Source organism: Tupaia chinensis, unplaced genomic scaffold (genome assembly GCF_000334495.1).
Source record: "Tupaia chinensis unplaced genomic scaffold, TupChi_1.0 Scaffold000117_2, whole genome shotgun sequence".
Classification (NCBI taxonomy): Eukaryota; Metazoa; Chordata; class Mammalia; order Scandentia; family Tupaiidae; genus Tupaia; species Tupaia belangeri.
In genome coordinates this window covers 7188348-7207849 of record NW_006159583.1, presented here as the reverse complement: position 1 = coordinate 7207849, position 19502 = coordinate 7188348, and the positions used below count along the sequence as shown (strand labels likewise).

At 40.8% G+C, this 19502-nt stretch overlaps 2 protein-coding genes across 4 annotated transcripts in view; one reads left to right on the top strand and one right to left on the bottom strand.

Moving 5' to 3' along the window:
• Nucleotides 1-12304, top strand: part of SLC2A12 (solute carrier family 2 member 12) — a 67029-nt gene extending 54725 nt beyond the window's left edge. Inside the window, exon 5 of the mRNA XM_006144335.2 lies at nt 10324-12304. Within this exon, the coding sequence (XP_006144397.1) occupies nt 10324-10477 (154 nt within the window). The 3' untranslated portion in view covers nt 10478-12304. The remainder of the gene's footprint in view (nt 1-10323) is intronic.
• Nucleotides 12305-13313: 1009 nt separating this feature from the next.
• The window catches only part of TBPL1 (TATA-box binding protein like 1), a 39510-nt gene continuing 33321 nt past the window's right edge, over nt 13314-19502 (bottom strand). For all 3 annotated transcript variants that reach the window (XM_006144333.2, XM_014586216.2, XM_006144332.2), the window contains exons 5-7: nt 17522-17625; nt 17335-17429; nt 13314-14770 (exon numbers count right to left, since the gene is read on the bottom strand). In XM_006144333.2, the coding sequence (XP_006144395.1) occupies nt 14691-14770; nt 17335-17429; nt 17522-17625 (279 nt within the window). In that variant the 3' untranslated portion in view covers nt 13314-14690. The remainder of the gene's footprint in view (nt 14771-17334; nt 17430-17521; nt 17626-19502) is intronic.

Below are 19502 nucleotides of genomic sequence, written 5' to 3'. Positions count from 1 at the left end.
GATTATCAAATTAGCTAAGGAAATGTGGGATGGTGGAAGCCCATGGAATTTGCTAGAATGGTACACCAAAGCTGAAGTGAACTGGAAGATTGAGAAAGGACACTGCTGAGGTAAGGGAAAAATTACAAATTTAGAAGTCAACAAAACAATAAAACCAGTGCCAGCAGGTAGCATAAAGCAGATAAGGCACTGAACACCCACAGGGCCAATTGCAGTTCAAGTCCTGGGCCTGGTAGCTTGCTTTCTCTCTCTCTCTCTCTCTGTCTCTCGTGAGCTCACATGCCCTATAGCAAAATTAAAAAAAAATAAAAGAATAAATAAATTGTTTGCCATGAACAATCCTGCCTTTTATTTTTTAAATGTAGGTGGTAGGGGCAGGAGTATACCTCAGCAGGGTCTTCCTGCTGTGATAGTCTCTGAGCTCTGTGGCCAGTCAGAATCGTGGGCACACCTGTGAGCTCTCCCAGTGTGCTCAGGTAGATCTGGGAGGAGAATCAGATGGTCTCCAGCATCACTCAGCTGTACCCTACCATCTGAGCTGTTGTGGCTGGGCCCCATTTTGTATTTTAAAGGCAGAAGGGAAAAGTTCCTTTTAGAAAGCTTGGTTCGGAACCAGTTCTGTAGTACAGGACCAGGGATGCCTCATCCTGCATGGCCTACGAGGGTTTGAGTCCCAGCTCTGTTGGCATGAAAAACATGCTGGGAGAGGGGGCAGTAGGTGGCACAGTGGTTAAGATATTGGACTTCCACATGGCTGACTGTGGTTCAAGTCCCAGACCCAGTGGCTTGAAACTCACATCAGGTGGTGGAAGCCCATGGAATTTGCTAGAATGGTACACCAAAGCTGAAGTGAACTGGAAGATTGAGAAAGGACACTGCTGAGGTAAGGGAAAAATTACAAATTTAGAAGTCAACAAAACAATAAAACCAGTGCCAGCAGGTAGCATAAAGCAGATAAGGCACTGAACACCCACAGGGCCAATTGCAGTTCAAGTCCTGGGCCTGGTAGCTTGCTTTCTCTCTCTCTCTCTCTCTGTCTCTCGTGAGCTCACATGCCCTATAGCAAAATTAAAAAAAAATAAAAGAATAAATAAATTGTTTGCCATGAACAATCCTGCCTTTTATTTTTTAAATGTAGGTGGTAGGGGCAGGAGTATACCTCAGCAGGGTCTTCCTGCTGTGATAGTCTCTGAGCTCTGTGGCCAGTCAGAATCGTGGGCACACCTGTGAGCTCTCCCAGTGTGCTCAGGTAGATCTGGGAGGAGAATCAGATGGTCTCCAGCATCACTCAGCTGTACCCTACCATCTGAGCTGTTGTGGCTGGGCCCCATTTTGTATTTTAAAGGCAGAAGGGAAAAGTTCCTTTTAGAAAGCTTGGTTCGGAACCAGTTCTGTAGTACAGGACCAGGGATGCCTCATCCTGCATGGCCTACGAGGGTTTGAGTCCCAGCTCTGTTGGCATGAAAAACATGCTGGGAGAGGGGGCAGTAGGTGGCACAGTGGTTAAGATATTGGACTTCCACATGGCTGACTGTGGTTCAAGTCCCAGACCCAGTGGCTTGAAACTCACATCAGGTGTGTGTGCGTGCATGCCTAAAATTCTGTGAGGAGAATGAAAGAGAAAGAATGACAGCATGGACATCCCCCCCTGGAGGAGGGTGACTTCTCACCTTCTATCTCTCTCTGTCTCTCCAGCAAGTGCACACACCCTATGACAAAAATCTCTCTTGAAAAAAAAAAAAAAGAAAGTCATGCTGGGTACATGTGTGTGCCCAGGATCATGCAAGGATGCAAGGATAGAGAACTGAAGGAAAAAGGACTGCAGCATGGCCAGTCCCAATTGAGGGCTGCTTTCTTTTTTTTTTTTTTTTAAGAGGTTTTCGTTATACGGCGCGTGCACTCGCCAGACAGACAGAGAGAGACATAGAGACAGAAAGCGAGAAATCCCCCCCCAGGGGGGATGGTCACGTTGAGGGCTGCTTTCTTTTTTTTTTTTTTTAAGAGGTTTTCGTTATACGGCGCGTGCACTCGCCAGACAGACAGAGAGAGACATAGAGACAGAAAGCGAGAAATCCCCCCCCAGGGGGGATGGTCACGTTGAGGGCTGCTTTCTTTTTTTTTTTTTTTAAGAGGTTTTCGTTATACGGCGCGTGCACTCGCCAGACAGACAGAGAGAGACATAGAGACAGAAAGCGAGAAATCACCCCCCAGGGGGGATGGTCACGTTGAGGGCTGCTTTCTGTCTTTCTCTTTCCTTCTCATGCCCGTGCATGTGCTCTCTGGCATTGAAAAACAGAACAGCTTGGCTTAGCAGGCTGAGCTCGTGCAGCTCCTTGATGGTGAAGACACATGGGAAGGTCCTGGGTTTGTGTCCGGAGGTTTCCCTGCATATGCTAGACACTTACGGGTGGGCCAGTAATTCTAGCAGGCTAAGGGTAGGGGGATTATTGTGGCATGAAGACCTTGTAGGGGTGCCTGTTGCTCTGTTTCATGGATGAAATTAAAAAACTTAAAAGGTCTTGGCTAATTCCCATTTATGTATTATGAGAGAGCAAGGGGGCTTTTCTTGGCATGAAATAGTATGTTGGTAAAGGATTATAAAATTATTTAAAATTCTTTCCCCATTAACGAAAATGTAATTAAGCAGCCTAAGTGATGTAAAGTGACCGAAAGTTGTATAAGATATGTATGTTAAACAAGGCTTATGGGACAGAAAAGTCAGAGACAGAAATAAAACAGGGATATTAAAATATTATCAAATTAGCTAAGGAAATGTGGGGTGGTGGAAGCCCACTGAATTTGCTAGAATGGTACACCAAAGCTTAAGTGAACTGGAAGACTGAGGAAGGACACTGCTGAGGCAAGGGAGAGATTACAAATTTACAAGTCAATAAAACAATGAACTAAGGCCAGCATGCAGCCTAGTAGAGAAGGCATTGAACTCCCACAGGGCCAATTGTGGTTCAAGTCCCAGGCCTGGTAGCTTGCTTTCTCACTTTCCCTTTTTCTCTCTCTTTCTCTGGTGAGCCTATGTGCCCTATAGCAAAATTAAAAAAAAAAAAAAAGTAAATACTTAAAATGAATCAACTTTCATCACCGAAAGGGATGAAACAGGGAAACAATCCTGATATATAAACCCCAATGAATTTTCCTTTAATTAAGAAAGAAAAGTATTTGGGACCAGCAGTTAGCATAATGGCCATGTCACTGGACTCCCAAGTAGTCGATCGCGGTTCGAGTCCCAGACCTGGTGGCTTAAACTCACGCCTGGCGCATGTGCGTGTATTCCCAAGATCCTGAGAGGAGAATGGAGAAGGGATTGTAGCGTGGCCATCCCCCACTGGGGGGTGATTTCTCGCTTTCTGTCTCTCTCTGTCTATCCGGCGAGCACGCACACCCTATAGCAAAAACCTCTCCAAAAAAAAAAAAAAAAGAAAAAAAGAAAGAAAGAAAAGTATTGGAACCAGCAGATGGTATAATGGTTATGTCACCACATAGTCGACTGCGATTTGAGTCCTGGACCCAGAGGCTTAAAACTTACACCGGGCACGTGTGTGTGTGTGTGTGTGTGTGTGTGTGTGTGCCCAAGATTCCCAAAGAAGAATGGAGAAGGGATTGCAACATGGTAATCCCCTCTTGGGGGGTGATATCTCACTTTCTCTGTCTCTCTGGCAAGCACACACACCCTATAGCAAAAAATCTCTAAAAAAGAGAAAACTGTTTATAATATCAGATTAACTTCCAATTAGCTATTACAAATGTGTAACTATTTATAATATCAGATTAACTTCCAATTAGCTACTACAAATGTATAAGATTTTCCTCTCATATTTAGAGCTGGGGTCTTCTATCCCAATTTCTACAAAGCTGAGAATACACATTCTTCCAAGGATGCCAAGTTTCTTATTAACAGTGACTCAGTTGAGAGTTCGGAAAGATTTCTGTAATAATGTAATTTGAAAGGATTTTATTTTGAACTTTGGCCCTCCCAGCTACAAACTCAAAGTGGGATGTTCACCATATTTGCTGTTTCAACTATGATTTCTATTTATTCTTTTCACCAGCTTAAGTTGAAACAAACAGAGAAAACAAACGAGTTAAAGTTTTGTAAATATTTCAGTTCCGAGGCTTACATTTTAGAAGTTCATTTGATGTGGCCACTTATGCATTCATTCATCCAAGTACATTTACTGAGTAAATATTTATGAAGCTTCTACTAAGTGCCAGGCACTGATCGGGCTCTGTGACATTCTTGGCAAGTAAAGCTGCCATAAGAATTAAAATATGCTGGTTAGATTGTAAGTGAATGGTGGCTGCTATGGATTGGGTGATCTGAGAAAGTTAGTCTGGGAGATAACATTTAAGACAAAATGTGGGAGATAATAGAGGAACAATCCTGAGAAGACAGAGGGCAAAGAATTCAGGCAGAGAGAACAGGCAGCGAGTGCACTGGCTAAATCAGAAACATGCTCAATCTGTTGCAGGAATGGAAAGATACCTAGAAAGCTAAAATCTTTGAGATTAAGCTAGGGAGTAGGTAGAGGCTAGAGGAGAGCCTCTGCGGGCAGAGCAAGTTTTGCTCTAGGTACAAGGAAGCAGCACTAGAACATTTGAAGCCGGCACTGATGAGGTGCACATCTGAAGGCAACCTGAGTGAGCTCTGCAGTCAGCTGCCGGGTGGGCCTGAGAAAGTCACATGCATAGTGCTGGGTCTCATTTTCAGTCCCAGTCACTGACCTCAAGTGGCCTCACAGTTGCCTGACAATCAGATATGTCCTTCGTCCATTGATGCTTCCTCTCCCCTAGACAACTGCTCCATACCAGCTTCTCCCTTTTTTTTTTTTTTTTTTTTTTTAGTTTTGCCATAGGGCGTGTGTGCTCACCAGACAGACAGAGACAGAGAGACAGAAAGCGAGAAATCACCCCCCAGGGGGGATGGCCACACTGCAATCCCTTCTCCTCCATTTGCCTCTTGGGATCTTGGGCACACATGCACACGTGCCCGGCATGAGTTTAAGCCACTGGGTCCGGGACTCAAACCGCGGTTGACTACATGGGAGTCCAGCAACATAGCCATTGCGCAAACTGCTGGTCCCTCCAGCTTTTTTTGAAACCTCCTCACCTCTTCACTCCCCTCAGAGGGCCTCACTTCTGACTTCACTGAGAGCATGGGTATAACCAGGAGGGAACTTCCACCACCTTTCCCATCAACCCACACATCAGTGTTTGCAACGTCTGCAAGCACACTCCCGTCTGTCAGGCTGCATGTATGAAGTCTGCCATCCCAGTGGGGGCCAACGCCTTCATGCCTTCTCTGCTCTCCCTTCTCCAGCTCATTCAGCAAAAATTCTCCCTGCTCACCCCTGCAATCACATGTACTTTCACCTCTCTGCTACTTAACAGCATAGGAATCTGCTGTGATTCTTTTCCCATCTTTTTTTTAAAAAAAGGTCTGTTTTATTTAAAAAAATGTTTTTAGTCATAGGGTGTGTATGTTTGCTAGAAAGAAAGAAAGAGTGAGAGGGAAAGTTAGCAATCACCCTGCAGGGAGGATGGCTATGCTGCAATCCCTTCTCCTGAGATCCTGGGCACACATGCACAGGCACCTGGCATAATTTTCAAGCCACCAGATCTGGGACTCAAACTGTGGTCAGCCATGTGGAAGTCCAGTGACATAACCACTATGCCATCTGTCCCCTCTACAAAAGGTCTTCTGGTGCTATTTTTCTCTCCAGCATTTGCCCCATTTCTCTGATGCTATTCATCTTTTTAAAAAATTGTTGGGGTATGGGACGAGTAGTTGGCGTAATGGCTATGTTGCTGGACTCCCAACTACTTGGTTCGAGTCTTGGACCCAGTGGCTTCAACTGATGCCGGGCACGTGTGCGTGCGTGCCCAAGATCCGTTTGCTCTAGCCAGAGAGCAACAGAGACAGAGAAGGGGGAAAGAGAAAGTACCTCCTATGGGAAATAGTCACATCACAACCTCTTCTACAGTTCTCCCTCCTTTTTCGGGTTTTGGGCACATACACACATGCGCCTGGTGTGTTTCTGAAACTGCCAGGTTCAGGACTCAAACAGGTGGTTGACCATGTGGGAACCAGCTGCTCTAGCCACCAGGCCACAAAGCTGGCCCTCTCTGCTACTACCAATAATTATAGCTAAGTTTTTCTAAAGAGCCAATTCTATCATTGTCATCAATTCTGGTCTTCCCATTGTCTCATGAACCTGCTCTGTTGAGACTTTTACATCCACCACTCTCAAATTGCTCTTTTTAATATCCTGTGACCACCACATTGCCAAACTTCGTGGTCAGCTCTCATTCCTCATCTCAGACTTCCTTAATGACTATCTCCGGCATTTGGCTGTGGTGATTATGTTCTCCTTCCCCAGCTACTGACTCTGCTGCCTTTGAGGTCCCACCTTCTGGCTGTCTCCTACCTTATCTGCCTTTCTTCTTCAGCTTCCTCTGCTAGTTCCACTCATCTCTCACAAAGCTGGCATGCCCTAGTGCTTCATTCTCTGGTCACTTCTCTATCACCCTCAGCAACCCACTGACCTCATGTATGGATTTTAAACTATCTGTATGAGAGGTACTCGGAAATTCATGTCTCTAGCTAAGATCTCTCTCTTAAATTCAAGCCATGTCTATATAACTGCTTGCATTTCTTATTAAATTTCTAACAGATACCTCAAGCTTATCATGTCCTAAATTGAGCCCATGCTGTCTCCAAACCTGCTGTATTCTCAGTCTTATCAAACTCAGTTGATACCAATGCTATTCTTCTACCAGCTCTAGCCACAAATCTTGACATCTACTCTCTCTCACACACACCCGGCACACAGTGTATCAAGTTGGGTTGACTCTTATTTCACAATACGTCCAGAGCCTGATCATCTTCACTGCTACCACCTGATCTGAGTCACCATGAACTCTTTCCTGTTTTACTATAAGTCAGCTCCCTGGTCCCTGTTTCACCCTTGTCTCTGTCCAATCTATGCATAGCTGCCGTAGTGACCCCTTTAAACACAATCAAGTCATTCTTTCGCTCAAGTCTTCCAGTAATTCTCTACATAGAGAGTTACCATGTGTTAGCATGCCCTCTAAGCCCTCCGTATCCAACTACTGTCCCCCTTTCACTCTCATAGCCACACAGGCCTGTTTGCTGTATCAAGCTCACCAGGGCACGCTCAAAACTCAGGTCTTTATACGTGTTTTCTGTCTAGAGTTCTAGATATCCATCTGTCTCACCATTTCACCTCCAGACTTCTCCTGTCACCCTATTTAAAATTATAGTCCTGTCTCCAACTCTGCATGGACTTTCCTACTTCAGTTTTAACCAAAGCCAAAACACTCTCTATTTTACTTGGTTGTTTTCTATATCTTCTTACTCCACTTAAATTCCTTCAGGGCAGGGAATTTTTTATTTTTAATTAACTGTTGTTTCCCAACCACTGGAATGATTCTTTGGCACGTAACTGAAGCTAACTGTTGAATGAATATATGAATGTGAACTGGATATAGGAGTAAGGCAATGAAATAGTGAGGATGACACCTAAAGCTTTAGTTGGAGCAACTGGATAGATGGTGAGAGAGAAGCCTGAAATAGGACCGCATTTTTGGGTTCTGGTAGTAACAGCTATTTTGGCTGTATTAATTTTGAGATGTCCATTATACATCAAATAGATACATCATTAGTAGACAGCTGGATCTGTTAAGTCTGTAATTTTGAGACACTTGGGGTTACAGTCAAAGGTGAGAGGTCATCACTCAAAAGTGATGAAGCCATGGGACCAGATGAGAGCATCTAGCCAGACAGCTGACAGAAGGGAATGAGGTCCAAGACCAACCCTAGGTCATGCCAACATTTAGAGATCAAGCAAAGGAGAGGGAGTATCAGAAAGGACTGGAAGGGAGCCAACAGTGATGAAAGCCAGAAGAGTACAGCATCAGTGAAGCCAAAACAGGTGTTACAGGAAAGTAAGACTGAAGAGGCCACGTACGGAGAGAGTCGTCCACAGGCTGGCCAGGCACATCTCACTGGAGTAAGAGGACAGGAGCTGGCTGTAGAGGTTTGAGAGAATGGACATGAAGAATCAGCTGTAGATCTGAGTGTGTGTGTATGTGTGTGTTCCAGAGGGCTTGTGCCCAAGAGAGAGGGGGAGAGAGAGAGAAAGAGAGGGAGAAAGAGAGAAGGGAGAGAGAGAAAATGGAAGGAAAAGAGGTGGAGAGAAGCAGACAGAAGATAGTCTTCGATGGAGTCTAGTCATGCCACAATCCTTTTTATTCGCCAATTCTCCATCCCCTCAGAATCCTGGGAATGCACATATGCCCTGCATGTGTTTTTCAAGGCTGGGACTCAAACCCTGGTCAGCCACGTGGGATCTGGCTTCCTTTGCAGTTCTTAATCTGCTTAACTGCTATGCTACATGGTCAGCCCTATAGTCTACTTCTTAAGTCTTGCTGTGAGGGGGAGCAAACAGGTGGCCACAGCCTAGACAGTCACTAGCAATCACTGCTCCATTTGCAACGCTCCCACTCACCCTGATTGCTCTCCGTCCAGCTCACTTTCCTGACTACCTGCATTTTAACACATTTTCAGTCCCACCAGGACCTGGAAGCTAATGCTTCTCAATCACCCATGTTCCCACTTCCTTACACTGCTTAGGTTCCTTGAATCACTCCCAAGTTTACCCTTGTGCTTATCTCCTTTCCCTTTACCCTTCTCCATTTCATTCAGGAAACCGCAACTCTATTAAACCAACTTAGCTTATTTTAGCCCTGCATTGAGGAGCTAAACATGGCTAAGGAAAACACACAACTGTGCTGACCAGTCATGTTTTAAATTTATGAACATAAAGCTCAACTAGGTCTTGAGGCATGCCCTGCAATCAGTCAACTCTCCCTGGTGAGTTAACTTTCCACTTTCCAAGATGATTACGTCACACTAATACTTTCTCCAGCTTCAGTGCTCTCTCTCACTTCCTTAGTGTCTGCCAATGATTTTGCTTTTGAGTTCACTGAGAAAACAGTGAACACTTCATCTTCCTACCACTCACCTATATCTACGCCCTCATTACCTGCATTGTTGCAGATGCCCTTGTGTGTGCACTGATCAACTTCCCCAGTCTATGGGATTATCATAACACACACACACACACGCACCCACTAAACTCCAATATTGCCGATCCTTAAAAACAAAAATTCCCTAGACCCCCATGTTCCTGTCTCTACTTTTGTTTCTGGAATTCTTCACATGGTTCCCTCTCCAATTTCATTCTACTTCATGACTAAACACTTTGGAAAGATGTCACCTATAAATATAGTCCCCCTTTACCCACTCAACTTCTTCCTTTTCCCTTGCCCTGTCTACTGTCCTCATTAGCACATTTACTACTTCAAATCATATGCAGATATGCTTGTCTCTGCTATTAATATAAACACCTTGAGGGACCAGCAGGTGGGGTCATGGTTAAGGCGTGGCCAACCACGTCTCGAGACCTAGATCTGGTGGCTTGAAAATCATGCTGGGTGTGTGTGCATGCCCCAAATCCCAAGAGAACGGAGGAGAAGGGATTGCAGCATGGCCATTCCCCCAGCAGTGGGTGATTTCTCACTTTGCCTCAGTCTGTCTGTCCAGTGAGCACACACTCCCTATGTCAAAAACCTAAAAAGTGTGTGTGTGTGTGTGTGTGTGTGTGTGTGTAAAAGCACCTTGACAGCAAGTCTTCTTCTGCTCTATCCAGGTCATCTACCATAGGACAGCACACTGCTGCCACTTAACTACTGGGTAATTACAGGAAATGGTATATAAAAAAGGAAAGAGGTTCAAAGGTGGCCCTCAATTCTTTTTTTTTTTCCTAAATGGTTAAATATCATTCATATTTTTGTGCTGATGGAAATAATCTTGCAGAAAAGTTATTAACACAGGAGTGAGGGGATAATGCAGAAAGCAGAATATGTAGATGTAAATATAGGCACACTGGTGGTGTTTGAGACACAGGAATAAAATGGATTAGGATCTGGGATGAAATCTCTGCTTGTTCTGTGTATCTAATACCACCCTTGCCTGGAATGCCCTGCACAGACAGCTGCTTTGACTGTGTTCAGAGAAGACACCCATCTTAGCCTTTGCCAGAGACTGCCAGAATTCTGCACTGAATTTCATGATACATCAGGGCTTCGTGACAAACATGTCTTCTTTGCATAGCTAAAACATTAAAACCCCTGAGTGATTTAAAAATAATAACTAGCATATTGATATTTTCTCTGTTACCGTAAATGAAGAATGACATTTTCATTAGTGCTTCTTTTCTCTTTCAGGAACTATGTGAAAAACAACATTTGCTTTATGAGTCATCACAAAGAAGAATTAGTGCCAACACAGCTTCAAAAAAGAAAACCCCAAGAGCAACTTTTGGAGTGTAAAAAGTTGTGTGGTAGGGGACAACTACGGCAGCTTACTCCAGAGACCTAGTGGCCTCAAACTCTGATATGGCATAAGAACATTAGTAGGGTGTCTTTGTACCCACGGCTACTTGCCACTGGCATGTTGTACCTTCAGTGTCGTGGAGCTGGTTTTAAATGGGTATCTTGAAACTGTAAAGTCAGTCCCTTCTTCTCCCAAAAGAACCTCAAAAAGTAGATAAGGTACAAGGTCCTGAGCAATCTATTTTTTTATTCTGAGCAGATTATCAGATTAAAAAGAAAAAAACCATAAGATATGGTTTGTTCAACACTTTGCACACCTTTTTACAAAATAGCCACCATAAAACTGAGTCTTAGCGATAAGACCAACCTTTGCCTTAAGCTATATGTATACAAGACCAGTAGCAGCTTTACAATTCAGTCTCACAAGTGGCCTGGACACAAGCTCACAGTTTTTGCCTTCTAAGATACCATTTGCACTGGGTCTTGTGTACAATAGAACCAGACACACTATGTGAACAACTGCACAAACGTTCTGGATTAGGATAGGGTCCTGGCTAGGATTGTAGTGGTAATTCCTAGCGACAGTACAAGTTTAAAGATTACACAGCTTCTTTTACAAATTATGAACTACAATTTAATGCAACATAGACTACTTTTCTGAAGTTTATATTAGTATTGTAGAGTATTTTAAGAAAATTCTGTACTAGTTGAGAAATGTAAGCAGTTTTCTATTTTTTTTAGTTTGCTTAATGAATAGAAAGGACAATTAAAAAAATTCTGGGACCACATTTATTTAGAAGTAGCTGTTATTAAAACATCAGAAAAGGAATCAGGACATTAGGTTATTTATCCAAATCTCTCAGCAATTACGTTTATGGTATTAAGTCAAGCCTATGAATATTCTCTCCTTGTAAGGCTTTCACAGTAACTTATAGCAATCCATAGTCTCCCACAATCCTTCGCACTCCTCAGGAATAGCACTACCTCGGGCTATGGCACACAGGCTATAATTGATGCTGACTTTCAAATGCCTGCAGACACCATATGTGACATTGAGATATCAAGACAATTCCTTCACTGTTCTCTCTGGATTGTTCTCTTCTATATTTCCCCAGTTGAATGTTAAGACTTGATAAGGCATTTTACCAATAGAATTTTGATGTGATGTTAGAAAATCTACAATAAAGGATCTTGAACCACTTAAGCAGTAACCCACTAAATTTCCAGTATTATAAGCTACAGAAGGCACACAAAAAACTTAAAGCATAAACAACCTAACTTGAAAGAAATTAAAAACTATGATTAATCTAAAGAAAAGGAAATCCAAACACCCAAACCCTTTTTATTTAGCTTGAAATTTCCCTACTGGCCTCTAAGGAAATGTCCCAGCTTGAAACAGGGTACACGACCCACTACATTCCTTTATAACAAAATGTAAAGACTATAAACCTATGTAAACAATAGTAAAATTGTAATATCAGAGACTCAGGAGAATGATTGATTCCTAGTTCTAAAGTATATACCTAACTTAATTCGGCATGGGGAAGTTAAAAGAAAAGGAGATTTGAGGTCTTAATTCTGTCATGGTACATTATATATGCAAGTTAGAGCACTTTTTTGTTTGGTGTGGAAAAAGAAAAGAATGTGTATTCTGTAGAGCATCAATTAAAAAATCTGTCATGAATATTCAGTGGAATTATACGCAGAGATTGTTTTTTTTTAAATCAAGACAGGTTTTTCAATAAGAACTCTTTTTCTTTGCCAAGCAACACCGATTGTAAGATAATATTTAATAAAATTGTTTTACGTTTCCACTGACATTCAAACACTACATATACTTTAGTTGTTTCTTGGTTTTGCCATTCATCGTAAATGGGCCAAAATTATTTCTAACTCTAGCTGGTTTATTACTAGTGACTTCAACTTCAGTATCTTAAATCTTCTAATTCTTCTTTTTTTTTTTTAATCCTGGGTCTGTAGCTAAATCGTTTTGTCTTCAACCAATTTTTACCAAATACCCATTCTCATCTATATCAATAAAGTTTTTTGGTTTTGAAAATAAAAAAGGGGAAATACTTATAATTTGTATTTATATATTCACTCTTTATTTATATAAAAAATTTACAGTACTTGTGGAAAGCCAGCAGAAGACATCAGATACACTCATTTCTTCCTAGCTTTGTTAAATTTAGTGGATCATCCATGGATACTTTGCCAGGTGATGCTCGCCCAGCAACCCTGAAGCCAGACCCAATCAAACTGTCTTTCCTGCCCTTTTCAGATAAGGTATTTAGACGAGTTGCTCATCGATCCCATTTTCAATCATCTGAATACTGAAAATGTTGTATTACCTGGATCTGCATCTTGGCTCTATAATCATGTCCTCCCACCCCCTGAAGTCTGTATTTCTGTTTTTATAAGAACACTACAAAATAAGAAATCACTGTTAATTAAAACTAAGTGAAAAATCTCAAAGTTTTAAAACAGTATGCCTATAATTCTTTCATCGAGCTTTATTCTCTGTATGTATGAGTTTAGCCAGTCTACTGTATTACAATAAAGCAAATAAACAGAAATGTTAAAAAGAGAACAAAAGTTTTAAAATTTTAATTTTACCTGTCATCACAAAGAAAAGTTTAACCTTTGCCCCTCCAACTCCCCACTTTTATAGTATGAGGTGGGGTTGGAGAAGGCATTCAGAAGAAGATAAAAATAAAATACTTATGTACTGTTCAGTGCAGTGCTTACAGGAGGTCTTCAAGATTTTGTAATATGGTAAGGAAAAATGTTTGAAACGTGGAGGTTTAGGTGTTGCAATTTTTCACAAAGGTTTCGAAACATTGTGGTAATTCAGATTACCATGGAAGACTGTGTTAGAATACTGTTTCTATTACATTTCTACTGAAAGGCTAATGTGACTCTCCACTCAGCTTTATTTCTAGGTAAAATCACAGCTGCCTTTAAAACTCCTAAATGTAAGTGGCAGAGCACAACTGCAGCTTGATCCTGTATTACCATCCCAGGACTCAAGAGTGAGCTGGGGAAACACCGTTTCAGAAAAGTATAGCAGTTCCACATACTGAATAGTCACTGCAGCGCCATTTAATAAGACACAGCAAGGGGAAAGACGTGTGTGACAAATGGCTTTCAAGTTGAACTGTACTATAATTATACTGTGGCGCAGAGGCACCTTGTGGGCACTTCTTGTTAAACAGCAAATTATGAGTTTCTGACAAGACTCTTCAGTGTAGCCCTGGGCACCTAAGATTAATGAGTCAAGAACTTCAGTCATCTTCCTGCCACTACGGCTGAGTCTTTCCAGAATAACAAAGGTACATATGAGGTACAATTCATCACAGTTTCTTTCTCATAAACATCTAGTGGGTAAAAGGTTTCTCTTCTTAAAACTACAATTTCTTAACTTTCCAAAGTTTCATTTAATATTTTCTATCATATTAAGTTAGCAATGTAAAACATTATCCTCTATCTATAAATTTCTACTCTGGTTCCCATGAGTTTATATACATGTTTTTATTTCTAATCTGCAAGGAAAAAAATCTATTTTAAATTTGGTAACTGAACATTAAAAGATACTGTACACATGTGATATATATATGTGTATATATATGTATATATGTATGTATATATACATATATATTCTCACACACACAATATATACTAATATACTTCAAAAAGATGCCAAAGCATTTAGACAAAGTCTCAGCTTGCATAGATTAAAAAAAGAAAAGAAATACAATATTTTGTTAAAATAGAAAATGGGGAATAAATGTTATAGAATGGAAGAGAGATCTTTTCCAAACTTTATTTGGACATTCAATTGAAAAAGATAACTTTTACAGGTTCTTTGGTGCCCATATTCAGCATACAAAAATGTAAAAGACTATTCACAAATAAAACACATTAGCTCAAATTGGAAAAAAATAACAATGACGACAATAAAACAATTTAAGGTAGTGCACACTGTGACAGCTCTGCTTCTGGGGACATGAGAATTACTGCGAAAATAAATAGAATGTCCTTTTCGTAAAAGCAGCAATGTCATGTCTTGTAAACTTCCTTTTTATATTACAGCAAGGTTTGAAATAAAATCCGAAGGGGCTGGATCTTACACTGTAGCCATGGACGAATAAAAGAGTCTATTTCCTCAATTACGGTTGGTCCAGTTTTCCTTTTGAGTCCAATGTGCAGCAGGTTTTAAAAGGTGCTTAGTTAGAGATTCTAACCAATTTGATGAAGAATTATAAAATTTCTTTCCTGCTTTCAAACACAAATGGGTAAATCTGTTCCACAGCAGCAGCGACGGCCTTTACGTTGGGTCCTGCAATAAACCACGGCGGAAGGGGTAAGAAGAGTTGAGAAAAAAACGATTTCCCTTAATCAAAAATAACCAAGTAGTTTAGGATATCAAGGTAATTGTTAAAAAAAGAGAAAAAAACTACATTTACATAAATGTTACACATGGTCATAATAAGAAACAGGGCAATACACATTTCTTCTGGACAATTAGAGAAACTCTGAAACACACGATAGTACAAAACAATGCTATTCATTCTGTTTTAGCTACCATCTGAAAAGAGAGTAAATAAAAAACTGCACCATGGGGAATAAAAAGCACCATAATATGCATAAGAAAGGCAGGAATAACAAATGGCACTAGGCCACACCGTCCTGTCATTTTGGTCACTGCCATCTGGCTTTTGGTTGGGCTACACTGGAAGCCCATAGGAGTATGGAGGAGCACAGCAGAGAGTGAGACGCAGCTGCCAGAGGGTTGGTGGAACAGAGGGCTGTTTTAAACAATATGGTCTGAAAATCCCCACAGACTTACTACTACTTGGTATCCACATGTTTGTTGCCAACTGGTCATTTTACCCTCAGAGTTTACCCAAGGGGAAAAATTTAAAAATAGGAAAGCACAGTGAGGTGACACTACATATAAGTTAATCCATATAACACCAGAACAACTTTTTAAAAGTGCAATCTTTCACTTAAATGGCTAATAAGAAACACAGAAAAAAGGACAATGAAAATATTTTCAGAGTTTGAATAAAGACAGTTTCAGTAGTACACACTCACCTCTTTGCAAAGACCCAGAAAATTGACTAATCCAGCCACTGTGAGCAATTTACAGGTTCTGACCACGTCCTGTGCTGGCCGGCTCTTTTGTGACTCACCCTGCTCCCTTCTATACTGCTCCATGTGTAGTGCTTTGCTCATGGAACCACTCAACATGCGTTCAGTGAACTAATACTTCACAGGATATTCCAGATTTAATAAGCATACAATGCATACTAATTACCTAGGTCAACTGTCTTCAGTTTGTTATTGTATTGCTTAATTGCCTGTTTACTCAACAAATACAAGTCTTTACAATACAAAAATAAAACTTGTAGTCTATACTTAAAATATGCAAGGCCCTATTAGAGCCTCTTAGGTGTAAAAACAGATTACTGAAAGAAGGAAACCAATGGTCTCAGTCCCCAGCATCCCATCTTTAAGATTTAGGCGGGATCCTGGCAACGGGCTTTTCCTCATGGAAGATGGGAAAACCCACTAGGTAAGTCCAAATGAAAGCTTGTTTGTTGAGAGTCTAAAGGTGTCAGGAACACTTATCCTTTCCTAACGATTAAAGAAAGAAAAAACTGGGATCAGCAGTTGGCATAATGGTTATGTGGCTGGACTCCCACATAGTCAACTGTGGTTCAAGTCCTGGACCCTGTGGCTTAAAACTCATGTTGGGTACATGTGCATGCATGCCCAAAATCTCAAGAGGAGAATGGAGGAGAAAGGATTGCAGCATGGCCACCTGTCCTAGGGGGTGATTTCTCACTTTCTATCTCTCCATCTCTGTCTCTTCAGTGAGAGCATACACCCTATTGCAAAAATCTCTAAGAAAAAAAGAACAAAGAAAAAACAAAATTCAAGGACACTATAGAAAAATATCCCTCACCACAATTCTACCTAAGGTTAGGCCTGATTTTCAAGCAATGGCTCTGTACAGTTTATCATCAAAGTACTTTGAAAATCATCCTGTGAATGAATGCATCCTTTGACATGTATTCCCATTCTGAAGCCATCCCTTCCAAATATCAAAGATTCCAAAGATACAATGAAATATACATGTACTAAATAGGTACCAATTCTATCTGAATATTTTGATAATTTAATACCTGTGAAGTTTATCAAATGGGTTTCTCTTTGAGTATTTTAAATTTAAGATATCATAAATTTTAAAAATCATATGATGGAGATACATACTAGAATATTGTCATTCAAAATGAAATTACTCAAATGCTTATGGATAGTATGTTCACAGAGATAGAGCAATGAGAATAAATGATTTCATACAACCACTTGAAACAATACAGATGAATTTCACTAAAACAATGATGAGTGAAAGACAGATACAATATAGTGTATGCAAGATTTATAAATAGTACACAAGCAGGTAAAATTAATCTACACTAAAGGGACTGTTTCGGGAACCAGCAGTTAGCGTAATGGCTATGTCGCTGGATTCCCACGTAGTCGACCGTGGTTCGCGTCCCGGACCCGGTGGCTTAGAACTCACGCCAGGTGCGTGTGCGTGAATGCCCAAGATCCCAAGAGGAGAACGGAGGAGAAGGGATTGTGGTGTGACCATTCCCCCTGGGGAGTGATTTCTCGCTTTCTGTCTCTATGTTTCTCTCTGTCTGTCTGGCGAGCGCACGCGCCCTATAGCGAAAACCTCTCAAAAAAAAAAAAAAAAAGGGACTGTTTCTCTCAACTGAAGTGCAGAAATGACAAAAGAGGACAAATTAGATTTTATTTCTATTTTGGTATGGACATCTCTTATATCAATCAATCTTCATTGACAAGTCTGATGTTACTATCATAGAATACCTGTTACTGTGATACTTCCTGTTGAAAAAATCTGTAATGTAGCTCTTAGAGACTTTATCCGGTAGCACACGGCAGGATGGAGTTCAGGTTCATAACTACATAAGAAAAGCCACAATTAGTATCAATATTTATAGCCAGATTAGTCATTTCAAATTTGGTAAATTACATTGCATCTTAAAAGACCTACCTGGCATGAGGTCTATTGTTCTTTGTGAATTCTGGCAAACGGATTTCAAATGGCATATTACACACTGCCAAAACATTAACAACCTTAAAATCTGTAAATATTACCTTTAGGAGAGAAATAAAACTAAATGAATTATTTTGAAACACACACAAAAAAGATCTACCCATTATATCAATCCTTAATAATTAAGTTTTAATCCTTAAAAGTAAGAACAAGATAAAATAGAAACATCGTGTGCATGGATGTAATAGTATAAGTTGTTTAGTATTAAAAGATGCAATTGAATTAAAGAAAAAAACTTTATTAAAAACCTCATAAAAGGGAACCAGCAGTTAGCATAATGGCTATGTCGCTGGATTCCCACGTAGTCGACCATGGTTCAAGTCCCAGACCTGGTAGCTTAAAACTCACGCCAGGCGCATGGGCGTGCGTGCCCAAGATCCCGAGAGGAGGATGGAGGAGAAGGGATTGCGGTGTGGCCATCTCCCCTGGGGGGTGATTTCTTGCTTTCTGTCTCTCTGTCTGTCTGTCTGTCTGGCGAGCACACACGCCCTATAGCAAAAACCTCTCCAAAAAAGAAAAAAAGAAAAAAAAATCTTCATAAAAAAAAATACCTTGAGAAATCTACATGATCAAAATAGTACATATGGGGTCCTTGGAATCTTCTGTTAATTTTATTTTCAAAGTCTAATCATCTATTTCTTCCAAGAAAGAGGAAACGAAAAGTGAGAGGGATCCCCAACAGCGTTCTTGGGCCATGATCTTACAGATCCTACCCACTGCCCAGATTTTGGGGCACACATGGGGCATGCATGTGTAGTGCATCACAGAGAGACCTGGGTGCAAACTGAAACCTTCCTCCATGGCCTCAGCATCACCACTGTGTCACCACAGTTGGCCTGGTTTAACTTTCTAATACTCTACACGGCATTTTAAAACTACTGGGAAAGAAAAGAGAACAGAAGCAGGGGTGAGTCAGATATTAAAGTGGTGTACTTCTACTGAAGAGTAAAAGTGGATAAGCTGTCACTTTAAATAGGCAATAGAGCATATATTGGGCTCCAAAGGTCAGATGTTTCTCTTATGTATATAAGATAAAAATGACATTCCTTAAAATAAAAAAAGAAATAAGCTCCCACCCACACCCACACACAAAATATAACATTTGTGTTAATTTAGCTAGATGCTTTTTTTCTTGTTAGGTACAGACTGATGAACACTTCTACTATGTTATCCTAAAAAAAGAAGTCCCAAGGCAGAAAACAATGCTCTCTTCACTCTATTAACTTTAGCTGCTTCTTACCTTTTCTAACACCATAATTCTAGGTGAACAAACTATCCTTTAACTCACTTCTTGCACAAAGCTGCTATAGGAATCCAGACAACTGTGCAAAAGTGGCCCCAACATCACATCATGGCCAGACCTCAAGGCTCTCCATAGTCACTCAGCTCAGGCACCCACACCCCCGACTCTCCACCAGCCATTCAGCTCCTTCCTATCACCTTCTATTTCAGAGAGAAATGGAACTTCCCATCACTATTTGTATCAGCTTATCCAAGAGGAACCTACTTCTCTTCAGGGACTGTATCTTGTCTTTATCTTTCATTTACTCCTTGTTTGCATGTGATCTAGCAAGTCCATGAGATATACTAATTTTATTCAAAAATGTCTCCACAAAATTCTGTCTGATAATGGTGACATACCACTTAATGGCTGTGAGAGCCTACCAACAAGCATGTCCATGTCACCAGGGTCTCATTCTCTATTCATCATCCTTACCTGGCATGCATACTTGAGATGATCAAAACTGATTTTTTTTTGTGAGAGAAGTGAAAAAAAACTAAAGAGTTCAAAAGGACATTAACTTGTAAGGAAACAAGTCTCTCTATGGAAAAGGAATTTCAAAAAAAGCCAGGATGCTTTACAAATATATATGGCCACATTCTCTTATTAAATTTTCACACTGAAGGACATTATAAA